Genomic DNA, 16,167 nt, shown 5'->3' on the forward strand with positions numbered 1-16,167 from the left:
AGGAAATGGCACAGCATCTCTTCCTCCACCTCCAAGCCAACCCATAGGAGGTCACACCATCATACTGACTCAAGGACGCGCCCCCCTTACACTCACTTTGCAGGAGAGAGAGAGAGAGAGAGAGAGAGAGAGAGAGAGAGAGAGAGAGAGATGCAGGTATTAAGTGGAAGTGGGGAGGGAAGAACAGTCGTTGCTTGCCGTTGGGACACCAAGGGGACAGAAGGGGATGTGTTGTTGTGCTGATGGCTTTCTTACATCTCCTTCCTTTATGAACTCGCCTCTTATTCCAAGCGGAGACGCAGGTGTATCCTCCTTACATCCACCCTCAAGTCTACTACTACCACTACTACTACTACTACTATCCATCCAAAAAATTCCATGCGCCGCACCTCTCCTTTCAAGGCACCACAGAGAGATTTTACGCGCCGTAGTGAGGGAGAATAACATCATGTTAAATGAAATCCGGTGCGTCTCCTTTGTGCGCCGCCTGGCACTGCCGTTGTGAATGTGATGCCGGGTCCGCAGCCAGCACAGATGACTTGAACTGGGAGGCACAGGCGGTTGCAACTACAGCACTTGTTCTATAAAGAGAAGACTTACAGGGGGGAAAAAACCATGGCTGACCAGGTAAGGCTGCATACATTGTCCACCTCCAGCTTTAACCCACCTCGTGCGCGCTCTGCACAATAGCCATAGACTACACACACACGGACACAAACCCCAGGTAGGCTACACACACCCCCCTCTAATCTTATTTAGTGAATAGTGCGAGATCTAAACACTGATTTTGTCCATGCAGCACTTTATTCAGCGGTCTCTTTCTGTCTTTGTATGTGGGAATTTGGAGCTTCTTTAATTTTTACGCGCATATGAGTACTCAATATTGACTTTCTTCATATTTTTATAAATGATTTTCTACCACAGCCCATATTTTCTGAGCACGTTTTGCTGTGATATGTGCAGTATATCAGAGTTCTAGAGGGTATACCATCAATTGATCTGTTTCTCGCCCTTTTGGTGGACCGTTTCATTCCTCACAGATTATATCATATAATCATAATGAAGCGCGCAGTGAGGATGATTTAGAAGAAAGCAAAAGTACACCAGACACAAGTAGGCTGCAGCTTGTAGGGGAGCAGCAGTGAGTGTAACTGGGTAGTACCGACAGCAGGATAAAAAAAACATTGCTTGTATTATAAATTTTGTATTGTGTACGGGTTGTTTGCCCTAGTTTCTCCACAGCCTGCTAAGGGAGGGAGATTAACCCCTGACACACTGGCTCAGCCCACGGTCAGAGTTTCCTGTCTCTGCATGTATGGTTCCCCAGAGCGCCGCAGACAATAGAGGCCATGCTTAATTGATTAGCTGGTTCAATTAACCTAATTGAGCTACCTGAGCGATCCTATATGAATGATGAGTGACCGTGTGTGTGTGTGTGTGTGTGTGTGTCAGCAGCTATAGTGTGTCACAAGCAGCCACACCTCAAATGCATAGGTTATACTGTACTGTACAACAACACACTATGTGTATCTCATATGCACATTAAACAAGCCTACACCATTACTTTTACAGTACCATATAATACTACATTACACTATGTTATTATTGTTGTATTATTACACAACAACATTATGTATATATATTCTATTAAATCACAGCACGGAACACTACATCTATATTACATTATTATACAAAACTTCATTATTCAACAGATTACACAACACTAGACATCACTACACTAAATCTCACTACTTTACACTATACTGTAGTATACTAAACTGTACTATACAAGAATACATTGCAAAACACTGCACCATACTTTACAACATACACTTACACTACACAGTAATATACTGTACATTATACTATTCTATAGTTACTGCATTAAACCACAATAATAACACAAACCTGCATTCTATTACAGTTCATCACACAACACTATACTTTATTATACACTATTTACAATTTACTATACTGTACTAATACTATACTATACAACAATGAATTACATAGAACTGTACTAGACTGAATTATACAACACTATATCACAAACTATCACAGTACACACCACTACCATACTTTAATATATAACACTATACTACACAATAGTACTGTATATTACACTGTATTATTCAACCATACATCACACAAAACTACAGTCTATTCCAGTTCATCACATTCCTACTCTGCTCTTAATACATTACATTACACCACTTTACACTGTACTGTACTGTACTGTACTGTACTATACAACAATACAGTATACTATACTATTTTATACCACATTGTATATCACCATACTATACCATGTTACCACTACACTAAACTATTTTGCAATGCCTCACATTACACAACACTATACATTCTATACACAGTACTATACTACATAAAACTACACACTACTATGCTATACAATATCACAGTATATACATTGCATACTGTACTTTATTGTTCTATACTATAACTATACTGTACCTAAATGTAACTAAATCACACTTTTCACAACATTACACTACTTTGATACTATATTGCACTATACTAAATTAAATTACACTATACTGCTTATAATACTGTTCGTACACATACTTATGAAGTATACCATTATTGTATTCTACAGTATATTATATAACTAATATTCTACTACGCAAATTATACTTAAAGCATATTATGAAAACAGAGCAAAACCACTAAAAGTAGTAAGTTACCAGTACAGTCTGCAATCCAATAAACCTTAGTTTTGTAATGCGTTTAGTCCTACATTTTTGCCGACACTGTGTCTTAGTGAGATGTCAATTTGTGATACTTTGCTGTAGTGGTGACTTGGATTGCATTATATTCTAATACAAGTCAATCCAGTTATTGTTTCTACTCCCTTTAATGAAGTGCCAATACAGGACTTAGCTTTGCCACAGGCAGATGCTGGCCTACAGACACATGGGGGTTCCTAGTGGAGCTAGATTAATTGCTGTATTAATATTGATGAGGGTCCTCTCTGCTTGACCTGCTGTGGCTACACACACACTCTGTTACACACACACACAGGCATGTACACACATACTCTCACGCTGTCTCTCTCTCTCTCTCTCTCACACACACACACACACACACACACACACACACACGCACACGCACACACATTTTTCTCAGCCAAACTATTGTTCTGGGGAAAATTGCTGACAAACTCCTTTGCAGCTTTCTCTTTTTAAATAACTGTGGTTAGAGATCTACACTATGTTTCTGACCTATTTTTTCTGTGAATTCATGTTACACTCACTATTTACACACTACGCAGTATAGAGCCACCTGACCGCACTTATACCCTTATTACACACAGCTGCACAGCCTCTTTTCATCTGTTCCTCCCTTGTGATTTTCTCTCCATACCTCCTCCATGTCCTTTTCTTGTCTTTCTCTCTCTGTATGTGCCCTTATCAACCTGCTGTCTTTTACGTCCTCTTATCTTCTTCTGTTCCTCCAGCAGCTCCTCCTGCCCTGTGTCTTCCTCATTTCTTTGTGTCCCACCTTCACCCCCTTCACCCCCTACACCTTCTAACCCCCCTCCACCTCTGCTAGGTTGACATGCTCTGTGTCTTCATCAGCATCTCTCTCTCTCTCTCTCTCTCTTCCTGCCATTTATCTGTCTCACCTCCATTGTTATCACCTCCCTCCTCTCCTCCACTCATAGACACATAGTGGAAACACCCTTCCCCCATTCTCCAGTGATAACACTGACCAAAATAGACAGTGTTACAGGTAGATCTGCAGTCTCTTTGGCCCTTTTGGACCATTTTTAAGTACTCCAGGCAATGCCTTAAACTATGCGTCAAGCAACAGTGGTTCCTTTCTATACTTACACGTGTCTTTCTTTTTTCTTCTATGTCAATTTCATTGTAGTACAGTATGTTTCTCACCACGGCGCCCCCACTCCGCAGAGGAAGCACACCCCTGCCTGTCAAACACCAGCTGCGGAGAGAAGAGGCCGTATCCGAGGACTGCGATTGGATCCCAGGCTTGGAGGAGCCTGCTATGTTGCCTATCAGTGACACATCTGTGCCTCGGGATGAATCCTTCAGCCAATCGGCAGCCACCCAGGCGGTTTACCACAGCCATGGTGGGGCATTGAGAATAGTGCTGCTAGGACAGAATGGCGTGGGCAAATCGTCGCTGGCCTTATCTCTGGCTGGGCAGTCAGACAGATCCCTCTCTATAGACTCTGAGACACAAGCATGTGGTAATGCCTTATACACAGGTTGACTGAGTGTGTGTGTGTGTGTGTGTGTGTGTGTGTGTGTGTGTGTGTGTGTGTGTGTGTGTGTGTGTGTGTGTCTGTGTTTGTGTGAATTTGGGTCAGGGATGGGAGATCTTCTTAAATCATTTTCAAGGTTTAACATTAGAATTCAGACACTTGGTGTGGAGAATGGTCACAGTTCTCTGAAGATGTTCCAGACAAGCTGTTTCCCTTTGTTTACAGTCTTTGTTTAAAGTCTTTGTCTCCTGGCTGCAGCCACATATTTAGCATTAAAACAGGCTAAAAACAGGCCTGATGCCCGTTACCCTCTTCTGTGGTCAGTCATTAGGTGTGTCTCTAAACAGAGCTCACTGCAACACTGATGATCAATCCTCAACCATCCAATCGATCAGTGTTGCTGAAAGAAGGCTACTCACCCCTCTGCATAATGCTGACTTGTTCCACAGTCACACCATACAGTATTCAGTACTGTCCATGTAGCCCATGTAGAACACCCACATTCATGCATCATAAATGGATAGAAAAAGCCCTTTTATCTAAGGAGCATGTACACAATTTCATGATTCAGCTCTCAGTCTGAATGGGAATTGTATGTACTGGATTATTATATGAGCTACACGGCAAAAAAGCAAAGTGTAAAAAACATACCCCACTATTCAACACCCACTCAATTAACACTTTGAGGTAGTTACAAACAGATGCCCCAGCACCATATCAACTCCATGAGTGGAAAGACACCTCATTAATCAATACGTGTCCTCAGCAAGTAATCACCAGTAAAAGACAGCACTGATTAACACCAGGACTTGCACTCGTACCTTATAATAGACATGTCATTCATTAGAGTGGGTTTTCCAATCTCTTCCAAGCATTTTTGGGTAATGTGTATTTTAAAAGCTGCCATGTAATTATAGTTGTGTGTTTTCTAGGGGTGTAATGATAGCAAGCTCATCGTTTCAGTACAAAGCACCCATTGTACTGAACTATAGATAATGTTCAGTCAATCCCACACATACCATACCGCTGACATTAAATAAAGTGCACCAAAACCTACTGCTGAAAATAGTCCTTTAACAAACGCCATAATTACTTCTGTTAGTTTAGCTCCATTTGCTTAGAACTATATTGTCCAAACTGTCAGACAGAGAAGCCCCAGTAGGTGATGTTATCAAGATGGTTTAGTAGAACACCCTCTGCTCAAACTCCCCTTTGTTGCAGCAAAACCTTTTGATGAGACTGTTTTGATGTCTATCAAACTTGTAAAAAGAACTATAACTTCTGTCTGCGTTGCATATTATGTCAACGTGATCACGCAATTTCCAAACCAAAGAGAGGCTGACCCTACAGATAGATGAAAAATGAGCTTCAAAGAAAGATTTGAACATTTAGAAAGTCAACTGAGCACCACACAAGAGACCCTGTCCAAATATGCTGAAGAAATCAAGACCTAGTGCTCAATCACCCTAGCTCGGCAGGTATGGATCAAGAACACTGAAGAAACCGCAATGCAACACAGCTCAAAATCTAGTTGGTGTCTCTTGAGGACACAAGCAGATGAGACAACCTGTGCCTCATTCACATAAAAGAGACAGAGGAGAAGGGAAACACATTGGCTTACCCAACAATCACCATTCCCAAGTTGTTCACACGTCTCAATAAAAAATCCACTGGAGCTATTCCAAGAGTCATGACAGTGAAATTTATGCGCTCCACACAGTAGAAGCTGCATCTTGAATAACTCAAGAAGAACACCCATGGAAGTTGCCAGCCAAACTTCAATTTGGACCAACTTCACTGCCAGTTCATTGTTCATGCCTGGCTTGATCCACACCAGGGTCTGGGTGTCAAAACTTTTCTTGCTATACCCAGTTTTGTGTCTGCCCCCCACCCCCCTTAAATAACGTACCCCTCCGGATAGAATTGCACCTCAAAAGACAAGATAAGGTTGGGTGCAGGTTAAGGTAAAGGGAAACACATATCCATGGGGAAACATACATCAATACAACACCATTAGTCACCCGTCTGTCTGATGGTTGTCACCACAGTGTTGAGCATCTTTTCATCGACCCATCCAACGCAGTTTGTCAATTTCCTCAAGGCCAATAGGCATAGTGTCCAATCTTCTTGACTGGTAAGGCCTTGAGCTCTCCACATAAACTCTACTGCGCATGCTGGTTTGTTTACTTCCACATGAAGTGGCGTTGTATGATGGAGATGATGTTGCCTTGTCCAGTCCACTCACCGGTGGTCTCTCAAATCTACCCATCTTTGGACTCCTTTTTGTCCTGTGTCCTTGAAGGATATTGCTGCCTTGTTAGGACAAATTAAACCCTCCTCAAGCTCACTAGCTGTCCTACTTTTAAAGGTTTTTAACTTTATTGGCCCCTGCATAGTCAGTATTATGACTATGCAGACACAGTGTGTCCCCAATTACTTTAAGCAGGCTATTGTTCAATCTTTGTTGAAGAAAACAAAGCTGGACCCTGCTATACCTGAGAGCCAAGCTCTTAGGCCCTCCACCTAGGATTTTCTAAGTGTATCTCGGACATGTTTTAAGACTCAGGGAAACATTGCCTTCCAGACAGCCCCTGAGCTTTTGAATAGTCTCCCAATAAGCTTGAGGTCCTTGGACACTGTAAACTATTTTTAAAAGCAGTGAAAAACCCATCTGCTCAGACATGCATTAAGGTAACATGGAATCGTGTTCATTTGTCTCGTCTGTTCCCCTTGTATATTTTATCAGGTCTCTTTGTTTTATTTATTTGATTTGATTCTATTTGATTTAATTCCTTTCACTGCATAGCACTTTATGGCTGATATCTATGAAAGGTGCTACATAAATAAACTTTGCTTGCATCTCTTACCTACTCCACAAATCTGCCACAACAGGTTAAACTGTGGTTTAGATTATTTTCTTATTTATTTTCTAAACAAATATATATACTGTACTGATTTAGTTCAGACCTTATTTGAGCATTAACAATAAGCAATATGTCTTTATTTGTTTGTTATTTTATATTATTCTGTCTTGAAGAAGCTGGTTACATTTAAGACATTTTTGTTTTTGTTCAACTATGTGACTCACATAAGGGACTACCTTAAGGGGATTGGGTGTGAGGTTGACTTTTGTGCTTTCCATACTGTATTTATAATTATTTTGAGAGCATTGGGTGGAGGTTTTTTTTCTTTGGAGAATAAGAGGAGACTGCTAGTACCCCTATCTTTAATTGAAGCATGGTGAGTTGAATGTGGTACAGAGCCTTATGTAACAACGTTATTGCTCTTTATTAAAACAACTGTAGTTACTTTTTTGAGCAACTCTTGATTAGCACTGCTGTCTCCTCTTTACATTCATGACTAGCATAAGATTACTATCTTGGAATGTGTAAGGGCTAAGTATCCCCTAGAAATTAATAACCATTATGGATTTCCTATGGAGAAAAAAGGTTGAGGTGGCCTTTATTCAAGACACAATTTTATTGGAAAAGGAGTTTGGCAGAATGCAGAATAGATTCTACAATATTATTGCATCTTCAAGAACAGAGGTGTAGTAATCCCTGCCAAGTGTGCCTGTCAATATCCAGATCTAGGGGAGATACAGACGGGAGAGTTCCTCACATAAAACAGTAGTAAATAAGAGAAAATAGCCCTTTCTGTTTGTTTATGCACCAAATGAATTCTGCTTAACAAATACAACACTTGAATTATCCAAATTAGCTCTAAAAATAGGGGGTGACTTTAATGCAATCTGGCTGTACTCTTAAAACAAAACTGGAATCACTGAGTCAAAAGAACAGCATCTGGCATCTCCTGCATTAAGGCAATAGGCTACAGATTGTTCTGTTGCAGATGCTCGGCAGCCTTCATACCCCTGAGTGGATTTACCTGTTCCACTTCACAACATCAATCTTTTTCTTGTAGTAACTTCGTTTTAAACTCTAAACAGCTATATGATAAGAATTCTGATCTTAATCTGCTCCCCATGTCAATCTCAGATCACAGAGCTGTGGCAGGTATAATAACCCTTATCTCTACTCCAAAATGCAGCATGTTGGCATTTCAACTCCTCATCACTGCAGAGGGAAACTAAAAAGTAAAACTGGAAGACTTTATTACAATTAATAAGCCATCAGTGGATGATCCTTGTGTTCTGTGGGAGGCATTAAAGGGATCAAACAATGGGGATTTCTTCCAATCTAAACAAATCCAGATTGCAGTTTATTCAGAAATCGGCAAAATACATTTCTGAAGCAGAAAACATTATGGCCTTGAATGTTACACCTGAGCTAGTGCTTAACTGGGAGTTACTCAGCAGAGACCTCAATCATTTACAACATAGAGCAAACTTCCTCATGTATAGAGCTAGACAAAAATAGGATCTAAATACTGCACGACCGAGCCACTTGCTAGCACTGACACAGAAAACAAACCAGACTAGTAAATATAACCTCTATTAATTCCATCCAAATTATGTACTCCTGTTTATATATGTCAGAGATAAGGTTGTCAAGAGAGCTCACAAGCAAACTATTCCCTGAGGAGACTGAGGGAAGTTTAGCATGATCAAGCAAATCAGAGCCAGACTAGTTGTTTTCATGCTAAGCTAAGCTAACCTACTGCTGGCTCCAGCTACATATTTAGCTGACTGACATGAGAGGTGTGTGGATCATCATATTTAACTTTCCACAAGAAAGTAAATCACAGAATGGCAATGTATTTGTTTAAAGTTTGACTTGGGATGAAATTTCCCCTTTTTAAGATTTACATTTGAAGTTGGAAGAAATGGGCTTGGGGCTGAGAGCTTAAGACAGGATAAGAACATGAGAAAGTATTCAGAGATGGATGAATGTTGTTTTTGGTGTTTTCATGAGATTTGTTGACATTAACATTATCAGCTTTATCCTTTGAATTGTAGAATTTAAAAAAAATACATTTCTAGATAAGAATGTCTTTATTAGGATAGATAGATGTTTGAAATGTGGTAAGAATAACATTCTCCACACACATCAACTGGCCGTAAAACCTGTTTTAAACATCTGCGCACAGGATTTTAGGTTTCTGGAGTAGGTCAAGGACATTTTCTAAGACTTAGATTAACTTGTCAACATTTTCAGGCAGCTGTTTAGACTCCTGACATTTCACTTTAGTTAATACTGCGATGCATTTATCCTCCTCAATGCACACTGTCATATTTTTTTATTGCAAAAATATAATACCGTGTGACATACTACTCCCTTAGTTTTTATTGCTGTTGTCACACACTACATGCTGAGGTGCTTATCTTACACTCACACGGTTATTTGCTTGCAGGTGAGGGCTACGAGTGCTCGGTGACAGTTGATGACGAGGACAGTAAAGTCATCGTTTTCGACAACTGGAAACAGGTGAGTTACTGATTTTCAACTTCATACTTCAATCAGTTTGTCCTGTTTCTCTCGTACTGTTAGACCAGCTCTTTGCGAATTTGTGCTCCAGTGACCTATTTCTCTCTGAGCCACCTTTCACTTTGCACTGATCCGATCGACCCCTGTGGCAATGATTTTCAGCTGCAAATAGTGAGTACTGAGATCAGCAGACAGCAGCGGAAAGGAGGAACAGCTTGTCAATAAGCTCCTCGTGACACAGAGGACATTATGAGAAATCAAAAGGCATGCAGTCATTAATGCTTATTAATGATGTGATGGAACAGTAGAGCAATCTAATTAGTGTGTAGGGTGGATCATCCCTGATGCATCTCATTCCAGATGTCCACTCGGCCTTCATGGTCATCCACCCTTCAGGGTAAATTATTCACACAGAACTACATTTAACTTGGGGGAAGTTTACTGAAAGAAAGCAAATTTCTTCACTTCCTCACTTTTCCTGCAAACATCCCCCTCTCCAATTTTGTTGCCAAGCCTTCCAGCAGCTTTCATCATCAAATCTTCAGATCGCTCCATTCATTCACGCACTCTGTTGCTTTATTTTTGTGTGTGTGTGTGTGTGTGTGTGTGTGTGTGTGTGTGTGCTTGTGGACATGCTTGCCTCCCTCCACCAACCTCTTTTCTGCTGTGGCTAAATCTCGCTGAGAGTTAATTACATTTGTTATTCTGCGCGTGTTAATACAAGGCAGGGCATTAAGGCTGAAGCAACAGACGCAGGCCAGCGGGAAGCTTGGAATAACTCCAGGGCCTTCAGCAGTGGGGGGAAGCAGAGAGGACTGGACAGTATCCCAAATCATCCGCCAATTCAAGCTCGTGTTTTTGTGCTTTTTTTTTCTATTAATGCCTGTAGAAAAAAACATACACACATACAAATATAATCCTTAACTCTCTCTCTCTCTCTCTCTCTCTCTCTCTCTTTCTCTCTCTCTCACACTCACACATACACACTCAATCAGGTGAGCAAACAGATTGTGTCCGGCTTCCTAACATGTGTTGCAGCCTTGTACTGGCATAGCATTAACTGCCATCACTCCAACTCCCAAGAGGCAGGGCTTTTGGCCTTGAGGCAAAGCTGCAAGTGTTCTCCATGGGGCACCCCAACCTACACCCAAGTTACCATAGCAACATGCACAGACACACACACACACACACACACACACACACACACACATCCACACTCACGTACGCACATACTGTACAGGCTGACTTAATCACTCATTCACGCATAAGATCATGCTAGAACAGTCAGCATCCAACGCTGTTGGCTGTGGGGCTTCATCTGTTCTTTGGCCAGCCTCGATCAGCGCCTCATCGTTCCCCTGCAACGCAAACTGCCAAAAAAAAAAGATTAAAAGCTGATAAAGTCATGCTCTGTGATTATTCCTTCAAGTGCTCTTTTTGCTTGAGTCACAGCTGATTGACACATAAAGGTCAGGCCAGAGTTATAATTGTCCTAACTGCAGTGCAGGGAGCGGCGCCAAACAAAGCACAGGTAGAGATAACACATTAATATATAGATTGCTTAGACAGATGCGTGTGTACAGGCACGTGCAGCATTGGCATTGTCCAATGTGTAAAACACACCAGCACGCGCACACAGAAAGCTGAGAGTCAGCTCAGTCACACGCTTGGATGTTGCGAGCGTTGTTGACGTCACGTGGGGTAGGATGGTTTAAATAAGTCATCCATGTTCCCAAAATAGAAACACTGGCACACTTGGCCTTGACCTAGTGGGCCCATGCTGTCCTCTACCTTCAGATTGACATTGGCTCTGTGATGGATCTCTTTAACAACCTATTGTGTTCCGTATTTAAAGGACCAAGAGAGAGATTGAGGTCATGGAAGACCAGAAGGGTCCTCTTGCCCTCTACCCTAATGTGTGTGTGAGCCTGAATACATTTGAAGCTGGAGCCAGTCTAGGAGTTTGCATTATTATTTTATAGCTTGAAATTAAAATATTCATCATAGACAACCAAAAGGTGCAGCCTGAGGCCCGGTAAAATATAGGCCAGTGATGCATGTGTAGAATTTGTTGCTGCCCCCGGAGGACGGGATTGTTTATTATGTTAACGCAAATTAGAGAAAAAGTCCAGGATGCAATTTAGAAGAAGATAATTGCTGCTTGACCACATTCTTTAGCTGGATTACGAGGGAAGTAAAACTTGTCCCACCATCCAGCGCATGCAACAGAAATTGATTTTCGCCTCAAGCTTATGCTTTAAATGTCTGGGGAGCTCCTTCCCTGGGCATTTTTCTCCTTTCCTGTTTAGCTGTTCTGCAGCCTTATAAGAGTCGTTCTGGACTATTTACAGTTTCTCATCTCTTAACCTAATCTACATAAACTATTCTAGTTTAACAGTTTTGTTTGTTTTAGTCTACACTGGAGATTGCTATTCAGTTTATTTGTGTAGAATATTCTGTGTGAAGTAAACCAAGAGACAAAAAAGCTTTTAAAAAAAAAGTATTTTAGGGATAAATATATTATATCAAACTACATCAGGAGGACAAATTGGGCGATTTCATAGAAACTCATTTTCTGCTTGAAATCATCAAAAGTTCTCTTGGAAAAGGCACACAGTTTATTTTGCTACAAAGAATCAATGTATTAATTCTACAATGATGCAAAATAGGCTATTTTGGATCAAAAAACAATTCAGCAACATGTTGTATTTGGTCACATCAAAAAGACTTTGACTGAACTGATGACACAGTTCATACTAATAATGCCTAACCCTAACAAATCAATCAAAAAAGTGTTGCTGTAAATGCTGTCGCTATTTCTGTCATTTTTTCTTGTTACTCTACATTCTTTTCTGTTTCTGTCCCTCAGTCTGCTGTTTTTTTTAGTGCTCGTCTGTTCTCTTTTTGTCTTTACAAATGTACTTCTTTTCAGGACAAGTCAGGGTCATTACTATTAGTGTCTGAGCTGTAAAGTTAGACACAAACCAGGTAGAGTTAGCGTTCCCTTTAATACATCCGTTAGCTCTGTCAGCTAGCTAGCCAGCTAAATAAAACTGAATTTATCATTAACTAACATTAAAAATAATACATTAAATGATTTTGTCCTTTATCTGTTAGCTCTAATTACAGTACTTTTGAGTCACTAAGAATGACATTAATTGTTGCTAAAGTATTATAGAATGAGTTAAGCAAGAAATTTGTAAGCTAGCACGGTTACTACAAACTTTGCATCATGTTTAAACAAGATTTTTTTTAAAACAACACAAAAATGTAGTTGACTTTTGTAACATTGCAACATTGAACAGTGTCATGATATTCATTCTTGCTAATAAATGTTAGCATGAGCTGTGTAGTTGATATCAGTTAGCTAGTTGTTAAGCTTGACAGTTAATGCACAAAACTGGCTTTTCATCAATTTCCAACAGGATGAAAAAATGGCTCTCAGCTTAGCTGTTATTTGTAACACTAATGCATAAAACTGAAAAGACTGGAAACTAACAGAATATAGGTGACTTGTCAACGCTGCCATGTGAATAAAACATTTTTGACACACTTATCGTGTCCTGCAGGGAAATACTCTTTTACCCTCCCCTCTACAGAGAGGTCAGAGATCAACTACAGGATAGCATCCCTGAAACCGGTGGGGATTCTGGGATTTTCTAATAGACACTTCAGCAGGGTGGAGACTCCACATGCTGTCATATTAATGATTGAATGTGGGTCATGCAGGGGCAAACACCACACCCCCTGGATACTGTGTGTGTGCTCGTGAGCGTGTGCATGAGGTGCTAGGTGTTGTGAATGTGTGAATAGCCTGCACGGTGCTTTATGTCTTATGTCTGCATAGTGATGTCAGGTGATGTGGTCATCTGTGCTCACTGGTACTCAGCTTAGGCAGTACTTATGTATGTGTGTGTGTGTGTGTGTGGCCGAGCCAGTGCATGCCAGATGGCCTCAGTAATATATTTCCTTGGGGAGGTGTTGTCTCTATGCAGCACAAAGTAAGTGAGAGGGAAAAAAAAGCAAACATGCATTCCATGTGAACTAAGCTTTGTCATCCAATTATCAGATTTTGACTAAGCTACCAGAGCAAAGTACCCCACCGTCTCGCCTTCTACTTCCACTCCTCTTCCCTCCACTCCTTGTTCCTCTACCTCTCTTTCCTTATCTTGTTTTTTTATTCCCTTCATCTGTCACCCCTACATCTTTATTGATCTGGCTGCTCTTTCATTTTGCTCTTACAGGCACTTAGACAGATGGAACGCAAGCCAAAGAGGCAGATGTACGTGCAATGTGAATGTGTTTGCTTTTAAAGCAAAATGGTAGCATGAGCGCATTTATCTGTGCATGTAAGTGCGCGCTGTGGTTGTTTGTGTAAACAGGTGGGGATGTATTTGACCTTTGTTTCCATGCCGTAAGCTGCTTTGCTCATATATCTCGTTCTGCAAAGCGAATGACGTGGGAGCCAATAGATTGCAATGGTTTGGGGTACGTGGTCCAGTCAGTGGGGAGCGTGTTGTATAATAAAGTACGCACACACACACGCACATTCAGACACATATTAAAAATAGGGTCAAATTCTGTGTTTTCTGCCTTTTTTCACAACTGGAAGGAATGATAGTCAGAGTGCTCACAGAGCCACAGCATGTTATGCAAATTATGTCTGATAAGTGATTCATTGTCCTCACTGTTAATGGTTGCTGATGTAACGCCTGGCTCTCACAAGTTTGTGGATGAGCATGTGTATGTGATGAGTGCAGGTGAATATGCATTTGTGTGTATGTGTGCGTGTGTGTGTGTATAATTTCTGTATGTACAAAAAGCTTTTGAAACCATACAGTGATATATTAAAGGCTGGGTTCAGTGTTTTTCAACCATAACCTCAATGACAGCCTTTGCAGCAGTTTCTCTCTGTGCTTTAAAAAAAATTCCATGCTTTCTATCATGTTTTATTGGATATGTTTTTCTTATCTACATCTGTGCCAGAAACAGGAAGTTTGGAAAAATGAATTCTTAAAACGCCTGGTTTGTGGCACTGTTTTATTGATAGAACAGATATGGCCTGATTGACTCTTGGAACACCATTTATCATGGTGTTTGAAGCCTGAACAATTGGTCTGAGTTTCAATGGAGTGAGAAGCTGCAGTGGAGTGGAAAGAGAGCCAGATTAAGATATCAGCACTGTATATTATTGGCCGATTTGAGCTTATTACAGATATATGTGTCCAGTGTTGCCATTACATAATTCACACTAGAGTTTAATTTTTCTACCATAAAACATGTTATTACACTTCTGTAATGACCAAATTTATAAATGCACATATACTGCATGTTCAGCTAATAATTGATGTTGATTAGTTCTTTAAACACTCCAATATCAAAGTTAACCACAGAAATCCTGCTCCAGTGGTAATAAAAAAATAAAGTTATAAGTAAGATAGATACACAGGCATAACTAATGTGAAATAACAGTGGTTATTTGGCAGAGACATGGCAGGATATAGCCCTAAGCAATAATCTCCCATCAAAAATACTGCTATTATTTATTCATCATTTCAATTTCAAGGCAGAATTGTAAATGTGTGCATACAAATCATGTGTCACTATTATTACAGCTGTGAACTCATACAGTAATCATAAGAAAAATCTGCCTCCAGGATCTTAAAGACGGAGCCATTAGTACACAACACTGCCTACAGTGTGTCGACACTTGAACATTACACCCATATCCACGGTTGTGAAAGTTACTTTGGAAATGGCATAGGATACTAGTTACCCTATGTAAAATGAAATAAGTAATGTAGCTATTTCAATTACTTAATCAAAGTAATGTAACTTATTACATTTTTAAAAAACTTTTTGATTACTTTTCTGATTTTCTCACAAATGTTTTCTGCTGTTAGTGTACCAATTAAGCACCAAAATCAAGTTCAGTTGTTTTTCATGGATACTGACATGATTTATAAGGGAGATCATTTCTTATGAAGCAAGATTTATCTCCCATGTGAAAATGTATTCATTAGCTCATGTAGATTTTGGAATATAAAATAAAGATATTTTATGAAAAAAGTCAAAAGTCATGATTTATTGGCAAAATGTAAAAATTATTGTTTCAAAGAATTAAAACAGCAATATATGTGGTGTGACTTCAGATGTAACCTCCTTTGTAATCATAAACATTTTTATAAGTAACTGTAATTTATTGATACATTTTTTTCTCAGTAACTGTAACGGATTACACTTAGATTTATTTAGTGATTAAATTACAGTTAGTTACTCCCCAACACTGCCCATATATGATTGTTGAGTATCTCAGTCCAAAAGCAGCATTAACATGCTGCTACAAGCCTTTCACAAAATTTTGGAACCTGCATGGCCACAGGGATTTGCTTGCAGTAAGCCACAAGAGTATTAGTAAAGTCGGCCACTGTTTTTCTTTTTCATTTCTTTTTTTACCATAATGCCTGCGTGGCTCACAGTCTGTTCTCCAGTTCATCCCAAAGGTATTGGATGGGGTTAAGGTCATGGCTGTGT

General features: G+C 40.1%; 1 protein-coding gene across 1 annotated transcript in view; it reads left to right on the plus strand.

The window, feature by feature from the left end:
- Positions 1-615: 615 nt before the first annotated feature.
- Positions 616-16,167, plus strand: part of rem2 (RAS (RAD and GEM)-like GTP binding 2) — a 38,141-nt gene continuing 22,589 nt past the window's right edge. The window contains exons 1-3 of the mRNA XM_053330194.1: positions 616-627; positions 3,895-4,231; positions 9,560-9,633. Coding sequence (XP_053186169.1) covers positions 616-627; positions 3,895-4,231; positions 9,560-9,633 — 423 coding nt within the window. The remainder of the gene's footprint in view (positions 628-3,894; positions 4,232-9,559; positions 9,634-16,167) is intronic.

The sequence above is a fragment of the Scomber japonicus genome, chromosome 12, assembly GCF_027409825.1.
Source record: "Scomber japonicus isolate fScoJap1 chromosome 12, fScoJap1.pri, whole genome shotgun sequence".
In the NCBI taxonomy this organism is placed as follows: domain Eukaryota; kingdom Metazoa; phylum Chordata; class Actinopteri; order Scombriformes; family Scombridae; genus Scomber; species Scomber japonicus.